The 20820-nt window shown below is 38.8% G+C and overlaps 1 protein-coding gene across 7 annotated transcripts in view; it reads right to left on the reverse strand.

Moving 5' to 3' along the window:
• Positions 1-20820, reverse strand: part of MXI1 (MAX interactor 1, dimerization protein) — a 112138-nt gene that overhangs the window by 79865 nt on the left and 11453 nt on the right. For 2 of the 7 annotated variants that reach the window (XM_056804007.1, XM_001368583.5), the window contains exon 2: positions 7684-7816. In XM_056804007.1, coding sequence (XP_056659985.1) covers positions 7684-7816 — 133 coding nt within the window. Of the gene's footprint in view, positions 1-7683; positions 7817-8432; positions 8968-9042; positions 9510-14904; positions 14927-20820 lie in introns of those variants that run through there. The other 5 variants (XM_016427643.1, XM_001368614.5, XM_056804027.1 and 2 more) reach the window with 5 other exon arrangements.

Genomic DNA, 20820 nt, shown 5'->3' on the forward strand with positions numbered 1-20820 from the left:
GTCACTAATTTTTACAATTTTTCCAAGAACTTAGAGAATTCTCTGTTGAACTGACTTATTATTATTGTTGTTGTTATTGTTGTTGTTGATGATGATGATGTCAACATATATTTCTTCAATAAAGAAATAAGGTTTCAAACATGCAGCTCCCTTTTAAAGCAAAATGCCATGAAAAATATTATAATGTATATATATATACTTTTATGTAATGTAATATATACTTTTATGAAGTATAATATACATAAAGTATAAGAAGAAAATAACTGACCACTTCCCATTAAGAAAAACAAAAAAGCAAACATAACTCCCTTTGGGAGGAAGATCCTAAACCTTCACCCTTTCCCAAAAGTACATATGAAAAGTTGAGGATCTAAAACTAACAACACAACAATTAATATAATTATCCTACCCAAAATGAAGGACTAAGACACTTATCTTAGAAAATACAATCTCAAGAAACCTTAAATTATAGCTTTATAAACAACAGGAATATTTTCCAAAAGGAGGCCACAATCTTAACAGCTAGAATTAAAATGGTGCCATTGTCTTTAAGGTTCCTGGCCCTGAGTACAATCATGAGCCCCAAAGGATATTTAAAAGGAGAAATCACGTGCTATCTTCAAATGCTGTTCCCAACTTGAAAGTCACACTAAAACACTGAGTCTTTTAAGTTCTTAAGGCATACATTCAACATTTCAGATCACTTTTACTCCTGATTATGCATAGACTTTTATTTTTTTTTTTGCCAAATACTAATTTGGGTGTTATTTTATACTTGGGGCAGATCTGGCCACAATCTTTGAAGGATGGCTTTTGTCCTAACTGCCTATCTAGCAACCCTACAGACACTATAGATTTAGAGCTGGGAGGAACTTTGGAGGTTATTTAATCTAACCACCTCAATTCACAGATAGGGAGACTGAGGACAAGATAGGTTAAGTGACTTGCCCAATCTTACACAGGTAGTAAAACTGGAGTTTCAAATACAAGTTCTCTAATATCCAACTAGGCATTGTTTCCATTTACTACACAACTGAGTGGTACTCAACTACTACATATTCATTACTTCCTAAATTCCTTTCCTTTAACCAGTTAGTGAAAATGCCTTATGTCTTATTTCTTTGGATTTTCCCATCGTGCTGCTTTAGGGCTCAGAACACAAGAAACAATCAATAAATGTCTAGGATGGGTTACCTTTTAGCTCGTGGCATACAGGATTTAATAGGATTAAGGATTTTGTTAGTAAAATAAAAGGAAAGGGGTGAAACAAAGTGTCACACTTCAAGGAGCCTGGGGAAGAAGGATCTCATGTTTAGCATATGACTACTACAGCCAGATTCCCTAATAGCTGTGACATCTTAGCATGGGGTATTAATTTACGGAAGAATCCACACTGCACTATCCAGGATCAGAACAGCTTAAGTGGAGCATATTTTAAGGAAATAATGACCTGTATTAAGCCCTACCTCACACCTGGCTGTTAGGAAATTCAAAAAGTTTTATAATATTCTTTTAATGTCATTTGTTTTCTCTCCTTTGTACTTCTTTGAAAGTTGTCCTTTAAATAACTTGGAAAAATCTTGACATTATAAAAGCACAAATCAACTTTCAGCATAAATATCTAAAATAATTAGTGAAAATTAAGAAAGAGAGCCAGTCTTTCTGTTGTGGCCAGGATAAAATATAAACTTGTCATTTTAGCATCTGAAGCCCTTCACAGTTTGGCTCCAGCCTAACTTTTCAGACTTTTCCAGACAAACAACCTCCTGAATATTCCTGAAGATTGTTTTATGTCTCCTCTTCATACCCTTAAAGAGGCTGTTTCCCATGCCTTTATTGTATCTTTTCTTTACCTTTACATCTCAGAATCTCTAGCTTCATTTAAGGCTCATGTGTCACTTCCTACAGAAAGCTTTTCCTGATTTCCCTAGTTGCTTGTGCTTTCCTCCCTGTAAAATTATCTTGCACATATACTTCTCTGTTCACATATGGCTAATAAATTCAATTAATAGCATGTTGGGCATGAAGTCAGGAAGACCCAAGTCTTATATGTAGCTGCGACACAACTAATGTGCAACAGAGATATATCCCTCATATGTAAAAAAAGGGGAGGGGGGCATCTGGGTAGCTCAGTGGATTGAGAGCCAGGCCTAGAGAGGAGAGGTCCTAAATTCAAATCTGGCCTCAGACACTTCCCAGCTGTGTGACCCTGGACAAGTCACTTGACCCCCATTGCCTTGCCCTTACCACTCTTCTGCCTTGGAGCCAATACACAGTATTGACTCCAAGACCGAAGGTAAGGGTTTTTAAAAAACAAACAAAAAACTATTCACAGAGTTTTTGGGAGGAAAAAGGGAAATAATATATGTAAAGTACTTTGCAAATCCTAGAGTGCTATATAAACAGTAAATATTATTTACATAGCATAATTCCTCATTATAACCTAAGTTCCTCTTGGGCAGGAACTATTTTGTTAGTTTGTTATGTTTGAATAAAAGAGTACCTTGAACTTGGGGAGGGACAGGGAGGGAGAATTTATATGGTGCCTACTATGTGGAAAAGCCCTGTGCTAAACACTTTACAAATATTATCTATCCCCTGAACTACCTAGCTATTTAAGTGCCTAAGTGGTAGTCACTTAAATGCCTGTTGTGACTTGTTCATGTCCTCTAAAAAATTATCTAAAGAGTTCACCCAACCTGGTCGAGGACTTCCATTATGCCTCTTGACATTATATAAGTAACAAAACTCTACCTAGGTCACGTACAATCTATGTAGAAAGCAAAAAGTTTGCTCCATGTCAGTGAATTAATTAATATTTTATGACCTATAGAATATCAATTTTTATAATGGAGATTATGAAAAAGTGACTAGATAAAAGCAAAATAATTTTAATAATTAAGAATATTTTTGTGTCTTCTCATATCCCAGCATATTTCCTCACTTTAGACCATTAAGAATTGAAGTTTTCACAAATATTTCTTACTTTCTGCTTTAAGTGAGTGGCATTATAGTGCAGGATAGAATACTGGACTTGAAGTTTGAGACTCCACCTTCCTTGTCTATAAACTAATGATAACTCAACAAGGTGGTTTGTGAAATTCAAAAGAGATGTCCCAAAAGCATTTATGGTATGAACTGACTTAATTTCTGTTTTCATATGTAAAATAAGCCAAACTTAATGAAGTTATCTTTAAATTTTACTCCAAAAAACAGTCAAAATTATATTAGTTAGTTACACTTCTATCCAGTTTCATTTTCCTATTCCAGCTTAGTCCTGTTGCAAATGAACAAAACTCAGAGGTCCTTAAACATGCAGAAAAAAAAGACTATACTTTTTGGTGGTTAGAAATAAGTCAAACATCAGATTTTGATTCAGCATAAGGAAAAACCTTTTAACAACTAAAGCAATCAAAAAATGGAATAGAATAGTGAGACCCCCCACAATTGGAATGAATTTTGTAGAGGGTTTTCCATTCTGTGATCATAGACTGGAGTAGGTGACTTTTATGGTCTCTTATAACTTATATTTGAATTTGGGTTTCTCACCACTGCAATTTAACCTCTGAATTTTTGGTAAAGAACATTCCACTTTCAAAAGCCAGGAATTCTGAAGGAATGGGTAGAGACCAGCTTATTCTCAGTACTTCATTTTAACTGACTTTTTTTTTCCCCTCCACTACAACTTTCTCAGAAGTTTGAGGCTATAACCTAAAACCCATTTATAGTATTTGTCTGGACTATGTATTATTCAATTCAACAAGCACTTCATTAAGCACAAGATACTATGTGCTAGGAAGACAAAGATTAAAATGAAAAGCATCCTTAACCTTAATAACTTTAAAGTGTATTGGTAAGATTATGAAATCTTCCTTCCTTCCTTCCTTCCTTCCTTCCTTCCTTCCTTCCTTCCTTCCTTCCTTCCTTCCTTCCTTCCTTCCTTCCTTCCTTCCTTCCTTCCTTCCTTCCTTCCTTCCTCCCTTCCTTCCTTCCTTCCTTCCTATTTCCTCCCTCTTTCCTTCCCTCCTTCCCTCCCTCCCTCCCTTCCTTCCATTATACTTAAACTGGGTAGTCCAGCTTGTGTAAGGGCAGCCATTCCCCTCAAGTATTAGTATTAGCAACAACAACAAAATGCTTGTATTGTCAACCAAATTCCAAAGATTTTCGCCAAAACTGACAGCGAAAACACTATGGTCCCCCACAAAAATATACAGACCCAGCAGCTTTGTAAATCTGAAAGCATTGTGTAAATGTGAATAACCATTATTATTATAATTATCAGGAATCTCTAGGACAGAGAAAAACTACTCAGTCAAAATTCTAGGCTGAGCAAAATGTTCAAAGTAAACAAATAATGGGCTTTTCTAGTAAAGTCTTCCAGTATCATTAATAAATTACAAGAACTTATTTTATTCAATCCTCTTATCAGAGAGAGTTTCAGGCAGAACATATCAATTAGACATTAGTGGAAATGTCAAATAAGAATTTACTGCTATATTTCTAGATTGCTAATATATTACATGTATCTCCTGAATTTTCAATAAATCAGACTCTCATGTTATATATATTATAACATATAATATATAATCACATAAACTGCCTTAAACATCAGTTTAATAACCTCATCTTAGAAATAAGGAAACTGAGGTCCACAGAGATGAAATTCTTTCCCCAAGGATGTGCAATTAATGGCAATGCTGGCAGCTACACAATGGACTCATGTGCCACTTTCTACAGTTATCTGTCCTTTATCTCCCTAGTTCTTAGTCTTCTTTTCTTCAAATTATCTTCTATTCACTTATCTGCACAAATGTTGTATCCCTCCTAACAGAATATAAGCTCTTTAAGGACAAGGACTGGCTTTTGTTTGTTTTTCTATCCAGTGCCTAGAACAAAGTAGGTATTTAATAAAAGTTAAGTATACACTGATAGAATCAATTAATGTACTAAAAAGAAACTGTCTTTGATTCCCAGTTCATTACTTTTTCTATTATCCAGAAGTTTTAAACCTCATCAATGAACTTCTTTTGTTATTTTTAAATATTTTGATAAATATTTCAATAAAACTGATTTCCCTTGTAATCCTCTTTTATTTTATGCAACATGATTCTATGTAAGGCATCACACTAGGTTGTTGCCCAAGAAGTTCATATCACAAAAAAAGTTAACTAAACTATACCCTATAAAACAATATTTTAAAATGTGTTAAATCTATGAAAGCAAATTGAGTTCTTAAATAGGATGAAGATTTAAATATCTTGACCAGAGGAAAATAATTTTAAAAACATTTTTGTTTCTAGAATAATTATGGCTGATATAGCACTTTAAGGTTTGCTAGGTACTTTACAAATATCTCATTTGAGTCTTGCAACAGTCTGAGGAGGTAGACAGTCTTATTGTCCTTATTTTATAGATGAGGAAAATGAGACAAAGAGATTAAATGACTTGTCCAAGGTCATACAGATAAGAGGTGTCTGAGGTCCTATTTGAACTTGGGTCTTCCTGACTCCAAATATGTTCTCATTTCAGCCATGACACAATGTAATTAGCACACGTTTACTACTTACAACTAAATATAAAAAGACATCAAGTTAGTTCATACTTACCTCTATTTCTTACCTTGAAGGCAATTATTATTTTTACACAACTATTATGTGCGTATTCTATCAGATTATTTAAGAATGGACCACAATTTTCATGGAAATACTATACAGAGGCCCTCATAGAGTTTGGGACTCAAAGCTTTAGGTTATAGGGAATATGAAAATTAGCTAAAGGAAATTTTCCCTAAACCAAAAGAGAAAAAAGGTCCAGGGTTATCACAGGGTGGTTAAATACTCTAGCCAAAGCACCCTGGGTCTCTTCAACTCAACTTCAACGTCAAAAAATATCTTTTTCAGGAAAAACCAGATTAAAATAAACAAAAGATCACCCATAAATGGGAAAAGGAATCACAAAAGGGCATATGTAGCCTCAGGGCAATGTCATAGACTAGAATAGTATAGATTTTACTTTGGTAATACCTATACTATATAACTAGAATTAGCTTACAATCTTTCCTCTTCCCTAGTAAGGCATATATACATGTATGTATAAATACATATACATCTGATTTTTCAAGCATTGATAAGTAGGAACTATCTCCTTTTCCCTCAAAAGCTGAATTCCTGAGTCAGTGACCAAACACCTGGATTAGTACCCTTTCCAAAACATGTGTGTGCCCTTTTAAAATCTGAATGCCTCATGATATTCTCTAGATCAGGAGTCCCCAAACTATGGCCCATGGGCCACGTGTGCCCTACAGGCTGTAGCCGGAAGGGGCACCTCTTTCATTGCTGGTCAATGAGAGAAGCACTGTGTGTGGCAGTGTCACAAATCGTGGTGTCACTCATGTACAGTACTACTTCCAGTGACATGATCCTTTGCATGATGCCTTGTTCTGAGAGTAACTGAAGGAGAATGAGGTGCCACACAAAGGATTATGTGGCTGCACAATGGAAGAAGTCAGCATGGTGAGTGGCGATCTGGGGGAGGGGATTCCGCACTGTGTATACTGCTGCCTGGTATAGTGGTGGTGGTGATGGGCCTGTGCAAGGCCAGTACTGCAGCCTCCACTATCCCAGACAGCGGTATACAGATTTGTTCATAGGTTTTTGTTTTTTTTAATAGTCTGGCCCTCCAGCAGTCTGAGGGACAGTGAACTGGCCCCCTGTGTAAAAAGTTTGGGGACCCCTGCCCTAGATGATATTTTAGAAGTCAATGATGAATTCTTCATTTTTCTCTTATAAATGGAAAAAAGGAACAGAGATTCTTAGAAAAAGCATCCAGAAAAAGGAGAGGAAAAAAAGAAAGAGACTTTCAAGGTGAATCCTTGAAAATCATTTGCTCTCAGAAGCAAAAATCAGAAGGGGAAAGCCAGACTGCCAAAAAGTTTTCAAAAATGAAAGCCAACTATTCCTGAATATACCCAGACAGGCATTTTCGAGAGATTTGTTCCCCTTGAAAGACAAGCAGCTCCTTTCAAAGGTTTGTTTTTTTTTGTTTGGTTGGTTTTTTTTTTTTGCTTTAAGGGTCTCCTGTCTTGGTTACAACACAATCCATTGTTGTTTATTATTAAACACTTCCACAGTAAACTCTTCTCTCTCTCATTCCATATCTCTTCCCTTTCCACCCCACCCCTGACATATACAATGAGAGGGAAATAAGCCTTGCCTATTCATTTCTTGTTCTACCTAAATATTTTCTTATTACTTGACAATAAGACATTTTCCTGTTTTATATCCTGCTAGGAATATTTTTGGGTTTTTTGACTTCTGTTCCTGAAAATTGCAATGAATGAGAGTCAGATACAAGATTGCTTCTTGCAGCCTTGTGTATGTATGTATGTATACATATGCCAACTCTTCATTATTTTCTTAGGTCTATGACCTCTCTTTTAATAATCCCAGCAAGAATTCCTAGGGTCACCTCCACTGTTTCTGTTACCTTGTGGCCTCACTAAGCTAACCATTTCTAACTGTTTTCTTTTTCCTTAGAGGCCCAAACTCCCAACTCTTGCTTCCCTTGATATTCCTCTTGATTTGTTGTTTGAACAGAACTTAATTTAGAGGATGTGGTACTGTTGCCTCAATGTGTTCTGCTTCTTCTCTCCAGCTCCTTTTTCTGGAATCCCCAGAATGGTACCTGTTGGCAGTGCTGGTGTTGCTGCTCCCACTGTTGTGTTTCTGTGCCCGGCTCAGTCTCCGTGGTGGCTTTGAGTGCTGCATTCGAGGACTTGGCACAGAAGGGAAGGCTGAGGCATAGCCATGTTCACACTCTGCACAAGACAGAAGATAAAAGGGTAAAGAGGAATTCACCTGAATCCATGGAACCAAGAGAGCCCTCTTCCTGGCAACAAGCTGTTGAAACAAACAAACAAAAATGGAAATGGCATTCCAACTAGAACTAGAGTTGTACATAAAGTAATTATACTGCAGGTCCTTTTTATCTGAGATAGATCTCCAGAACCTTAGTACAGTGTTTGACACATAGTAAGCAATTCAAACATTTGTTCAATGTAATAAACTCTTCTCTCCCTAGCTAGTACATGCTTTCTCTTTGCCCAGAAATGGATACATCCACTGTATTATTACCCTTCCTTACCTTTCTCCAACCACACTCTGGTCTCCTTACCACTAAGGATCCCTTTTCTCCCCTCATAACAATAATTCCCCTCCCCCTAGCTTTCAAGCACCTGAACTCCTAGGAATTCTATTTTCTATTCCTCTCTCCCCCTCAAAAACCTGTCCCCAGCAGCTCCTTCTCCTTTTGTGCACTCCAAACATGTACATACATCCACCAACAAATACCCACTAACCACCAGTTACTGTATGAAATGTACTATGGGACATTAGGCTAAATGATAAAACAAGACAGAATCTCTTTCCCCTTACTCTTTTTTTCTCTCATCAAGGGGTATTCTTCATCGTATAGTGCTCCTAGCTGTCCTCTCCCTCTCCATCCAGAGGTTTTCTCTTCCCCTTTTTCCATTCTCCCCAACCCCCAATCCCTTCGCCCCTCCCTCCCCATCTGTGGTGTCCATATGTCCCTTCTTTTACTTCCCCAGTCCCGTGGCCCCCATCCCTCTCTACCCTGGTCCCAACTCCTCCATCCACCTTCTCCCCAACCCATGGTCTCCCCTTTCCTCATCGATTTGATCCTCAACATCCCCTTTCGTCCACCTTTCCTACCCTGTGGTCCACTCCTCCACTATCCCTCATCCCACGGTCTCCTCTTTTCCCATCCCGTGATTCTCTTTCCCTACTTTTACACTATTTCTCAGTCCATGGTCTTCTTCCTGCCCATCCCGTGGTCCCATATTCCCTTTTCTCCACTAAACCTCACATCCACCTCCCCCATCTCATAGTCCCACCACCACTTCCATCCCTGAGTCCTTCTCCCTCCTTCCTCTCCCTCTTCTCACTCTCCCTCCCCGCGACCCCCTGGCCCCTCCCCCAGCCCCAGAATCTCCTCCCCCGCCCCCCCCGCCGGGGTGACCGTTACCTCTCTCCCTGCGCTCGAGGAACTCGGCCGCCTCCAGCAAGCGCTGCACATTGATCATCCGTACCCGCTCCATAAGCTTGGCCGGGGGCCGGGGCTAGGGGCGGCCAGAGCCTGGAGCGACCTCTCTCCTCTCCCCAGTCCCTTCCCGGAGCGGCGGCGGCGGCGCCCACGGGTGGCTACTCACCGAAGCGGGGCATGAGAGGGGCAGCGGGGAAGCTCGAACACCCCCAGCCCCAGCGCAGCCCCCCACTCCGGCCGAAGCCGCCTCCCTCAACTGGCCTCTTCCCCAGCCCTGCTCCACTCCGAGCCGACCCCAGTGGCTGTCAGGTCGGCAGCACAGTTTGTTTACCTCCCGGGTGAAAGCACGGGCGGAGGGGGGAGGGAGCATCAGCCTCCGGGCCCGCCCCCTCCCCGCCTCTTCAATTGCCACCTGGGTAACGTAGTTTTCCCTCGGCCCACAACCGGAGTGTATGCCGGGAGGTTTCTGCAATGTCTTCTGGGAAATGTAGTCCTGTTTGGGAATCCACCCTGACCTTGGATCCGTAATTTCTTTGGCACAATATTGTGCAAATCACAACCTCTTTCGGGACTTCTCATCTTAACGGAATTCTTGCCATTCTTTTCCGTAAATCCTCCACAGAGTGCTTTAGGATTTTTTCTAGTTAATTTTTACATTTTACCTATGTTTGGGAAAGGCTTGTAATAAGAGTGGTTTGTTTTTGTTTTTTAAAATAATGAACATTTCCTCCCACAAAGTCCTCCTCTGCCACATAGTGGAGACGATTCTGAATTTTCAAAGATTATTACAACAGAGAACAAGCCCTGGGAAGTTTTACCATAATGGAAAGGCTTCCAGTATGGATCCAAACTATGACTACTTTCCAAACCACCTCAGTTTAGGGAAGTAAGGAGAGACATGTCACCAGTGGCTGTCCATTTAGTCATGTCAAAAAAATGACTCTCGAACCTATTCCGATCCACTTCTGACTTTAAAATGATTGTGGCAAGGTGAAAGAAAGGAGAGCAGGGGTGCTAAGAATCACACAGATTTTTAGCTGACATCTCTAAAATTAACTTAGCTATTGGTAACCTAATAAATATGAGAGTCTTTTCCAGTGACCAACAAGTTGATGTACTATCAGAACAACTGAGACATAGCAATGTTGACAATCTTGCTATAAATGAAACCAGAAGGGAAGAAGATGTTTTTAACTGGAAGGATAGCACTGAGGTTCTCTTTGAAGAGAAGAATAAAGGAGTTGTTAGATTGGGTTTATTGTGCATCACAGAGGAACAAGAAACATTTCATGTTTTATACTATGTAACGGTCAAGAAAAGCATCCTCAAGAAGACAACCCTGAGAATAACTGAAGCTTATGTTCCAACATCAATTATAAAAGATAAGGTTATATAAAAATAGAATTAAATCAGTCTGTACATTTTTGACAACCTTATTATAAAGATGGAATATAAATCCTTAAGGGCAAAGGTCTTTTTTTCCTTCCATTTCATCTTTGTGCACAGTACCTTACACATAAGTAAGCATTTAACAAATGCTAGAAAGATTGGCTCAGAAAGGAAATGGGGACAGGAAAGGAAAACATAGGGAAAAAAATTGTTAAATAGTTTAGGAGTAAGAAACATCAAAGTTTTGTAGACTACAGAAGTCTAATGATTATATACAATGACAACTTTGAGAAGATGCAGGAGGTATCAGACATGATGAGCAAAAAATAGACATTAAATATGAAATTGATTATATTTTAACCAACAGAGGACTGGAAACTAATGTGGAAGTCCACTATCCCTTATCCCAGGGTCCCCTCTCTTCTAAATCAGCTGAATCAGACTATGAATCAGACTATTTTCTAAATCAGCTGAATCAAATTATTAATTTGTTAGAGAACAAAATCAAGACCAAATTTAAAAAAATTAAAAGATGATATCAGGTGTAACTGAGACAACTATGACTTGACTCTCATACCTATTCATACCTCCTTCTGCCTTCAGAGGTTAGCCTTTCTTTAGCTTCTCAAAATATGGATAATACATAAAAATAACAGATATCAACACCATCTTACCATTTCCTAAGGAAGTTTAATCAAAGTAGATACATTTTAAAAAACAGATAAGAATCTAGAAGACATGTCAGTTAGCAAGCACCTGGCTTAGCAAAAAGATATGAAAGCCAAAGGCAATACTGATTGAGAGTATAAAACTGATCTAAGGTCCTACAGATGAGGATAGTAGAAGATAATGAGTATCACCTACAAAAGGTAAGAGTTTATAGAAAACTAAGACTTAACTAAACAAAATCATCAGAAGCTAATTTAAGGCTAAACTTGGAAAGAGGGAAAGAAACGGGTGAAAAAAATGTAAACACTTTTTATAGAAAATATTTTCATCAACGACAGTGGATCCATGACATTTGGACTCCTGCATTAAAGTCCTGAATACACTACATTAAGGAAGAAAAAATGGAGGAATAAATGAAAAAGCATTTATAAAACATCAGCTGGAGATACCCAGACAAAAGTGAGACCATCCCTGGCATCAAGTTGCTTACATGGTAATGGAGAGACAATACACACAGGGGACAGAAAGGAAGATCCAAGTTCAAATCCTGCCTCAAACACTACTTATGTGACCTTGAAGTCATTTAACTTCTGCCTCAACTATATAATGTGGATAACAATAGTACCTACCTACCAGGGTTGTTAGGATAGATGAGATAGTTTATAAAGTACTTTGCAAACTTTGAGGTGCTATTTAAATGTTAGCTATTATTTTTGTATGGGGAGTCACAGGAGTGCTGGAACCATAGAGGTAGGTCATTATTATTCCTTTTCCAGAGCACTATTTACAGAAAAAGAAGTGAGAAGTGGGAAGATGGGAGGAAATATGCAAATATATTTAAAGAAAACATGAGAAAAGCAGATTAAAAAGGAATTCTATGCCAGATGTGAATACAATCTTGGGAATGTTGAGGAGTTGATTATCAAAGTATATGAAAGAGGGAAGCTTACCAAAGAATGAGAAAAAAAATCTTGCATCTTGTTAGCAAAAAAGGTGACTTTTGTTAATAACTACTGACCTATATATAACTTTCCTTTTTTTTTGTTTGCTTTATTAATGTCCTTTTTAAAAAATTACAAACATTTCCAGACTACCTCCACTCTGTGAGAGGTAGCTTGCAACAAAGTAAGACAATTAAGCAAAAATAACAATACAGCGGCCTCCATCTAAAAGTATATTCACATCTGTAACACTCTCATCTATATGTTACATTTTTTTTAAAGAGATCTATTTTCTCTCCCTCCTACTCTCTAATTGCATTTTTTTTTAAAAAAAGCAAAGTCCTTGAAACATAAGCATAGTCAAGAAAACTTTCTGATTGGCTGTATACAAAAAAGTATGTGCTATTGCATTGTACCCCAACTCTATCATCTTCTGGTCAGGAGGAGATTGGACATTGTAATCATTATAGTTCTTAAAACTTTAAAAGTTTTTGCAGTCAAATATACAATGTTTCCATCTCTGCAAAAATTTTATGAATATCTCCATTTGCATCAATAGAATTGATAATGAAAAATGGAAAGGGATCAGGCTTTTTCAAACATTATTTTCCATCAGACTACCAATTTCAAGCCACATAATTAACAAGTATAGAGAATATATGACATCGCTGATTTTTTTGAGTATACAAAAATATTTTATTAGAGCAAAATGATGCCTTAATGTCTCTATTCAAATGACCTATTTCCCATGCATATGCCAAAATCATACAAGATTCCATTAAAGATGTAATAACAGAAAGTTTCATTGAAAAACCATAATAAGGAATAAAATGTAGATTTATGCTTGCCAAGGGGACATGGCCAGCCTCAAAGAGGATTCTCAATATAGAGTCCAAATGAAAAAAGATACTGTTTTTATACATGATATCCTCTAAAAGCTTCTGTTTTAAGATGAAATTGCCATCTGACCCCAGAACTTCTGCAGAGCTTCTGAAATGAAATTTATAATCATTCAAAAGATTTTGACTTAATGAAACAATGGAATAACCAAAGATAGGAAGCAAGCTAGTATTACTAGATGGTAGAGTGTATTGGGGGTGGGGTGGGGTGGGTGGGAATGTAAGAAGAATGTAAAGGTGGGGTCTTCAGATAGGTTATAAAGAGTTTTGAATGCCAAGAAGAATTTATATATTATCAAGAACTACACAAGAAAAATCACATGAAGGAAATCGGAGATATGACTAGACTAGATAAGAACATGGGCTAACCATGTGGTAAGAATGCATGCTCCAAATTTTCCACTTGGTGCTATGAGAACTAGAGGAAGGCCCTTGCTATGGAAAATTTACAAAGGTGCATGGACAGGATAATAGATTATTGGGTTATAATTTCTATCAGTAGAAGGCATAACTACATTGATGATTCAATTTGTCAAAGAACTAAATTATGAAATACAACAACTTTGAAATGTAGGGAGAAATTTTCCCGTTTTCAGTAATCTGGGGGAAAGAATGAGTTCACTAAGCAATGAGTTCAGGTTCCAAGGGTATTTCTCTCTACTCTTTAATGTTCCTAGGAGTGGTCTGGCCCTAAATTTAGTCAGAAGGGGTGAATGGGGTTTGATACATCAGAAAAGATTGAGGTCTTACTGTTTGCCATTAATTTATGGTGACATTGGTGAATTGCCTTGACTTCTCTAGGGCTCCAGTTTCTTCACTTGTAAAATGGATACATACCTGCACAAAACTGCTGTGATATAACTGAGCAAATGGACAAAAGTGCCTTTTGAAAGTCAAAAATAGCTAAAAAAAACCAAGCCCCAAAATGAGAGAGGCTTCAAGAACTCCTGGTTTGGGGTAGGTTTTTAGTGACAAGGTTTTTTGTAGGTATCTCAGATTGGTGTTTTCTAATATAATCTAATCATTTTTAAAGATTTCTAGGAACACTGTCCAGATTGGTTAACTATAAACAAAAGGCCCAGGGTTATGACTAACAGACACCTATTCCTTCAAATGCAAGTATATTTGAGACCAATCATCTCTTGGGTCATAATGGAAGCCATATTAAAAAGTATTCAGCAGTCTCCACAACCATCAGCTACCTTTAATCAGAGCTATAGATTCTAGAAGGCACTAAAAATGACATTCTGTTTTTTGAGGGAATTACTTCCCCTCCTTTGTGTTCTGGAATGTTCTGAGACTATCCTGCAAAAATCAGAATATTAGCTCTGGAAGGAAGCTTAGAAACCTCATTTTGTAGTTAAGGAAACTGAGGCTCAGGAGAAAGGTAGTAACTTGGCTCCAGTGGAACAATGGGCTCAAGGAAGAGCTGGGACCAGACCTATACTTTTAAATTCCAGGGCTGAAGCTTTTTCTACAAACCACACAATGAGTATACAATGAAAGTGATCTCCAATGAATTCATAGGGTTGCAAACTTCTGCCAGTGCTTTAAAATATTATACTTGGCACCACATTTAAGAATCAAAAATATGGCCCCTAAAACACAGAGACCCAAAATGTGTTCATAAACCACAGAAGACATTTTTTCTTATATATATATATAAAAAGACCTTGAAAGGTTTCGCTTTCTCAGCTGGTAGCTTTGTATTCTCTGATCTGGGTTTTCCCATCAAGTGTCGGTAACAACCATCATCAAGAAGGAGGAAGCCAGAGGGAGGTCAGTATGGGACAGAATTACCTAAAAGGAATAAAGGCTAGTTTGCAGATGTCAGTTATTTGGAGTGAGAAATTATTAAAATGTGATTTAATCTCTACTGTTTACAAAACACCTTCACAGATCCCAAATTGCTTTGCTTCCTCCAAGAAGTATCCCCAGGAACTTACCATACATAGTTTGGAGACAAAGGAAGACAAATCCATCTTTCCACAGTAGGGAGTAAAGATGGCCAGAAAAGTCTATCAGGTTGAAAATATAAGTTCAAGATAGCTTGGGTTATTACAGAAGTGGAGGTGCTTGAAGCAATGTCCCTGACCCATGAGGGTGGACAGAAAGGATAATCTTCATCCCCTTTAGGGTCATGCTTATAACAACATGGGTGGGGCAAATTACACTGTGTGCTCACTGGGGAAAACAAGTTTACGTGGGTGAGGACAGCCCTGAAAGAGAAAATAAGGCACTGAAGGGCAGCTTTGTATTACAATTATGACAGAGTATAAAAATGTCAAGCATATTTGTGTGTGTGTGTGTGTGTGTGTGTGTGTGTGTGTTTGTATGTGTGTTATCTCTTCACACTAGACCTTTGGCTCCCTCTGGCCAGAAACCTTATCTTACCTATCTTTTCATACCCAGGTGTTTATCAGTACATTACTCTACACATAGTAGGCTCTCAATTTAAGGAGCATGTGGCAAGACAGAGGGACATATGTCCATGAAAGGGCTTCATGCTATTTAGCACAGTTGGGGAAGCTATCATCTCATGTGGCTTGCCTTCTTGAGTCACTGCCTAGCTGCAGGCAGTGGACTCTGTACTCCACCCTTAAAGCACCACCTCAATGACCTGTTCTCCATCCCATGTACCCCTGCCAGAATAGAATTCCAGTGGGAGGGAACCAGGAGAAGGAATACATATGGCATTTCTGATGTTCTTAGGATGAAGCAGGGCACATTAGGAGATATGCACAGCAGATGAGAAAACTAAGGACAAAAGGAGCATCCTGACATGACAGAGAGGTAAGAGCCTCCCAGGTTTCCTTACCATAAGCCCAATCCTGTCCAGATATTATCTCTTGGAGGAGTCTCTATACAAATAAATATCTTATCTGATGATGGAGGATTCCATGTTTATACCTAGCTGAGTGATTCTGGGGCCCCAAATGTCAGCTTTATGTGGATTAAAATAGGAAAAAACTTTGTTTCAGTGGTTCAGGATCTTTTTGATTTACAGAGGTACAATATACCAATGATAGAGTATCAGCCATTCAGGGCCAATAAATAGTATGTCTATTTCATGGATAGAACCAAGAGTGAAAACATTACAGGCAGATTAGGTGACTTTCCCAAGTGACTTGTCCAAAAAGTGGTTAGTGTGTAGAATGGTTTTTTGCAGGTTGCATTGAATTAATGACAGAATTAATCAAGGGCAGAAATGGTATGGGGCTTTGGAAGAAAGATTGAAGTTCCAGAAGAATGACAAAAGTAATGTTTCTGCTTTATTTTTCAACACACACACACACACACACACACACACACACACACACACACACCCCACACACACACACCCTCCTCCTATCCCCCATGCCCTAAAAGCTCAGAGCAGGAAAAAAAGAAACAGGACCAGATCCATGAGTCAGACATCCCTAACTTCTCATGTGAGTTCTTTCAAAGCCAGCCTGCAGTTAGAGTGCAGCCGGTCTGTAGGCATAGAGATAAATTTGGGTCTAAAAGGAGTGACGTAATGATCTGCCAGAGAAGTAGACTGCCAGATCCCATTCACCCATGCTGGCTGACAGCTCCAATTCAGGACAGGGATGCACTTAAACAAATCAGGTGCCTTAGGACATGGGAGAGGGGAAAATGGAAAGAAGGGCCATGGAATTCTGAGGAAAGGGAGAAGAAAGGAGTGTGTTCGTCTGAGATCACAGAAAATGGGAATTTTTAACTTCAGTTTTCAAATGGTGAGATCAGGCTGCTTGGCAGGGGTTCCAACAGCTGCACTTGACTCCTATTTTGGTCTCTCTCTTCCTCTTTAGAAAAGGGCTCCCCCCCTCCTTTTTTGTTTTTTACATTTTATTAAATGACCCTTACATAGCAGTTGATTTTCAGTGCAATAATGAATTTGTGGATCCCACTGATGTTCTCTTCTTATTAGAAACAAGTTGAATCCAAGAGGAATCTGCATTGCAGAAATAAATTAACATGCACATCCGAGAGGCTTGCTAGGTCTTCATAACATATGCGTGGGATATTATTTTTCATCTGGTTTTAGTTGTCTGGTAGAATTTTGCTCTTCTGCGCCAAGGTCAATGTTCCCCAAATAGTGTTTAATAGAGTTTCATCAGGTTTTAGAGGTTATCTAGATCAGCCACTTCATCTTATAGATGAAGAAACAGATTCAGACATAGAAAGTGATCCATTCAAGGTCATAACAAGCAAGGATTAGAACCCAGGACACTTTCCCCTATGCTGCCCACCTCATTCTCTCTCAAATCTGTAGTTACTTAACTATTTACCTGCTGTTTCCCTTATTAGAACAGAAGCTTCTTGAGCATAGGAAATCTTTTTCTTTCTTTGTTATCCCCAAGCTTTAGCATGATGCCAAATACAGAGCAAGTTTTAATTAAATACTTGTTGACTAGTTGCTTTTTAGGATTCTGCTTAGAATTCACTTATGGCATTTAATTTTTTAAATGCTTTATAGTTTTCTTTCAACTGGGATTGGGGGAAAAGCTTGATTTATAAATATGCAGGTAGAGAAAACTATATCCTCAAATCAACCCACAAGTTAGTAACTATTTTACTCTTTCTTCAAAAAAGGATCTCTGCTGGTGAAGCCAGTCAAGCTTTCCAAGCCTCTTCCAGTGAAGAAGACCACCATAGATTTTGCCTGAAAGGAAGGAAGCTCCTGCATTCTTGGCAGGATGCTTGTTTACTCTGTTGCATTTGCTTGAGCCAAGAACCAAGTTGTTTTTGCTCCTATTTACTACCAACTTTTGGTCAATAGCAACTGACCAGGGTCTCTAAAAGGCAATACCCATAGGTCCTTGTACAACTGGCCAAGCAAATATCTGAACATTACATCTTCTACAGGAAGGCTTCCCTAATCCTTCCTAATTCCAGTGCTTTCTTCTTTTAGTTATTTGTTATTTATCCTGCATATAGTTTGGTTTGTAAAATGTATTTGTAAATATGTGTCTCTTTCATCAGATTTTAAACTCTTTGAAGTCAGGGACTCTCTTGTACCTCCTCAGTACAGTGTCAGGCACACACAGTAGGAACTTAATAAATGCTGATTAATTGATTGCTACAGTGGAAAAAATATTATAAGAGGATTCAAGAGATCAGATTCTGCTGAGAGAATGGGCCTCTGAACAAGTCATTTGACAGTTCTGGGCTTTACCTGGCTTGTCTGTAAAATGAGGAATTTAGCCTGTGACCTCTGAATGCCACTCTAGCCCTAAAATGTCTATGATTGCCCTCTTTTTTTTCCTGCTGGGGGTCTCATATGCCTTATCTGTAAAGCAGAGAGGATGTAATACCTTATCTGCTTTTAAGCCAGATCATCTCCATAGCTGGACGTTCTACAATACTTTGGCTTCATCTGGCCCATTAGATTCTAACCTTTTCTACTGAGATCCAGGAGGGCAGGAGCCAAGGCATAACAACTTTTGTATCTCACTCAACAAGCAGCATTATGCTTTGAATATAGTCATTTTTAATAAATGATGCTTGCATTCTAGAGATTCTAGAGTAGGAATGTTGCCATATGTGAAATAATTTACCTGGATTTCCATATAATATCAGCCTGTATTCTTTTTCTATATAAGCAGCATGGTTTAGCAGAAAGCATAAGACTAGAGTTTGGAGAAATGTGGGTTCAAATCCTACCTGAGATGAGTCAGATAAATTCTCTGAGCCTTAGTTTTTTCATTTCTATGACAGGGAGAACAATATCACTATTCTCTTTTTTACTAAGCACATAACCACCCTGCCCATTTTAGGTCCCTCCTCACTTCCCCTCTGGACCAACACAATAGCCTACAAATTGGTCTCATTGCCTTAAGTCTCTCCATATCCCAACCCAACGTCAATTTAGCTGCCAAAGTGATTTACCTAAAGTATAAGTCTAATTATGTTATCCTACTATCCAATAAACTTGAGAGGCTCAAGGTGTAAAGTCCTGTGTTTGGCACTGACCACATTTACACCTGGCCTCTTTTTCCTATCAGTTAAGTCTTTATTCCCTCCCTCATACTCTAGGACCCAGAACCACTGACCTGCATGAAATTCCCCCCACAGACACCTTCACTCTTGCCTTTACAATGGTTGTATGACATGCCTGGACTACTTTCTCTCCTTACCTCCATCTCTTCCTTCAAGACTAAGCCCAAATCTCTTCTTCTCCAAAAGGCCTTCCCCAGTCTACCCAGCCTTGAGTGACTTCCCTTTTGAGATCAATTTCCTTTCCTCATCCCTAGTATCTAGTATTTACCTGCTGTTTCCCTCATTAGAATAGACGCTCCTTGAGCACAGGGACTTTGTTTCCCCAAGGTTTAGTCCAGTGCCAAGCACAAAGCAAGTTTTAAATAAATGCTTGTTGACTGACTGGCTTTACTTATCTCACAGGGTTGTTGTAAAAGCAGTCTATCAACAAAGACTTATTAAGCACTTCCTATGAGTTAGTGTCTGTGCTAAGCTCTGGGGATACCAAGTCTCATAGGGAAGGGTAGGAAAAGTTTCTTACAGAAGGTTGGACTTTAGCTGAGAGTTGAAGGAAGTCAGGAAAGCTAAGAGGTGAGATAAGGAGCAAGGAAATGGGGAGTAATCAAGGATGTACAGGAAAAGCCATATGGGAATTTGATCAAATAAAAGAAAAGAGAATAGGGGCAGCTGGGTAGCTCAAGGTAGAGATGGGAATTCCTAGGTTCAAATCTGGCCTCAGACGTTTCCCCTGTGTGACCCTGGGCAAGTCACTTAACCTCCATTGCCTAGCCTTTACTACTCTTCTGCTTTGGAGCCAATACACAGTATTGACTCCAAGATGGAAGGTAAGGGTTTAAAAAAAAAAAGAAAAGAGAATAGATGGAGAAAATAAAATTACATTTTAAAAATTCCAAGAGTTAATAACTGATGTGATTATACTATAAGCCAAACCTAAAATGAGATATAAAAATAAGGTATCTAAAGGAATTTGCAAACCTTAAAATAGTGTATAAACACAAGTTATTGTCATCAATATTATCATCATCATTATGGTGACAAATGAAATCCTGGTTTCTCTTTATAGAGGCAAAGGTTGGGAACTCTGTCTATACCTACTTCTTTATTCCCCTTTTCCCCCATTTTCTCCATCACTTTTTCTCCCAGTAAGAAGGCCTGAAATAACTAGTCTGTTCCTATCCAGATCACCTGAACCTCCTGATTACAGCTGGCCCCCAGTAACATGGTCACAGGCCCACAACAATGTGTTTAAGAGCCACAGTAAAAAAGGCTCACAAAAGTTAGATCCCTTACATTCAAATCTGTTTCCTATCCTCTTACTAAACCCTATTATCATATGTGAAAAAGGAAGGAGTACTTCAGATCCCCAGTATCCAGAGCAAAGCTTTTGTTGACCTTGTGACACTGTTTCTTCATAATCTTTTAGATGTTCTAAAGGGCCCAGCTGCTTGACCAACTGGGATACAGACACACTAGACTTAATGAGGTGAGCACACATGAGACCAGCCCTCCCAGAGCTTTCCCTAGAGGAGAAGTGTCTGGGCAAGTTATGGGGAGGCCACCAAGGGAAAGCACTTGAGGAATTCCAAGACTGCCATGGGCTCATTGAATCTGGCTCCCACACAGGTCCTTCTGTTGCTCTCAAGCCATCCCTTCCTTTGCCCTATGACAGTGACAGAATTCCAGGAGCTGGTGTCAAGATGAAAGAATGAACAACAGGAATGTGGATTACTCCCTGCAGCGTAAATATGCTGACTGACTCCAGAAGTCAAACCAGTACAAGGTAGCTTTCTGACCCAATTGTGCCCATCCTCCTTACTCCCACATTGTAGCTGCCCTGCTGTCTACGGTTGGCTAACACA

This window comes from Monodelphis domestica, chromosome 1 (assembly GCF_027887165.1).
Source record: "Monodelphis domestica isolate mMonDom1 chromosome 1, mMonDom1.pri, whole genome shotgun sequence".
Lineage (NCBI taxonomy): Eukaryota > Metazoa > Chordata > Mammalia > Didelphimorphia > Didelphidae > Monodelphis > Monodelphis domestica.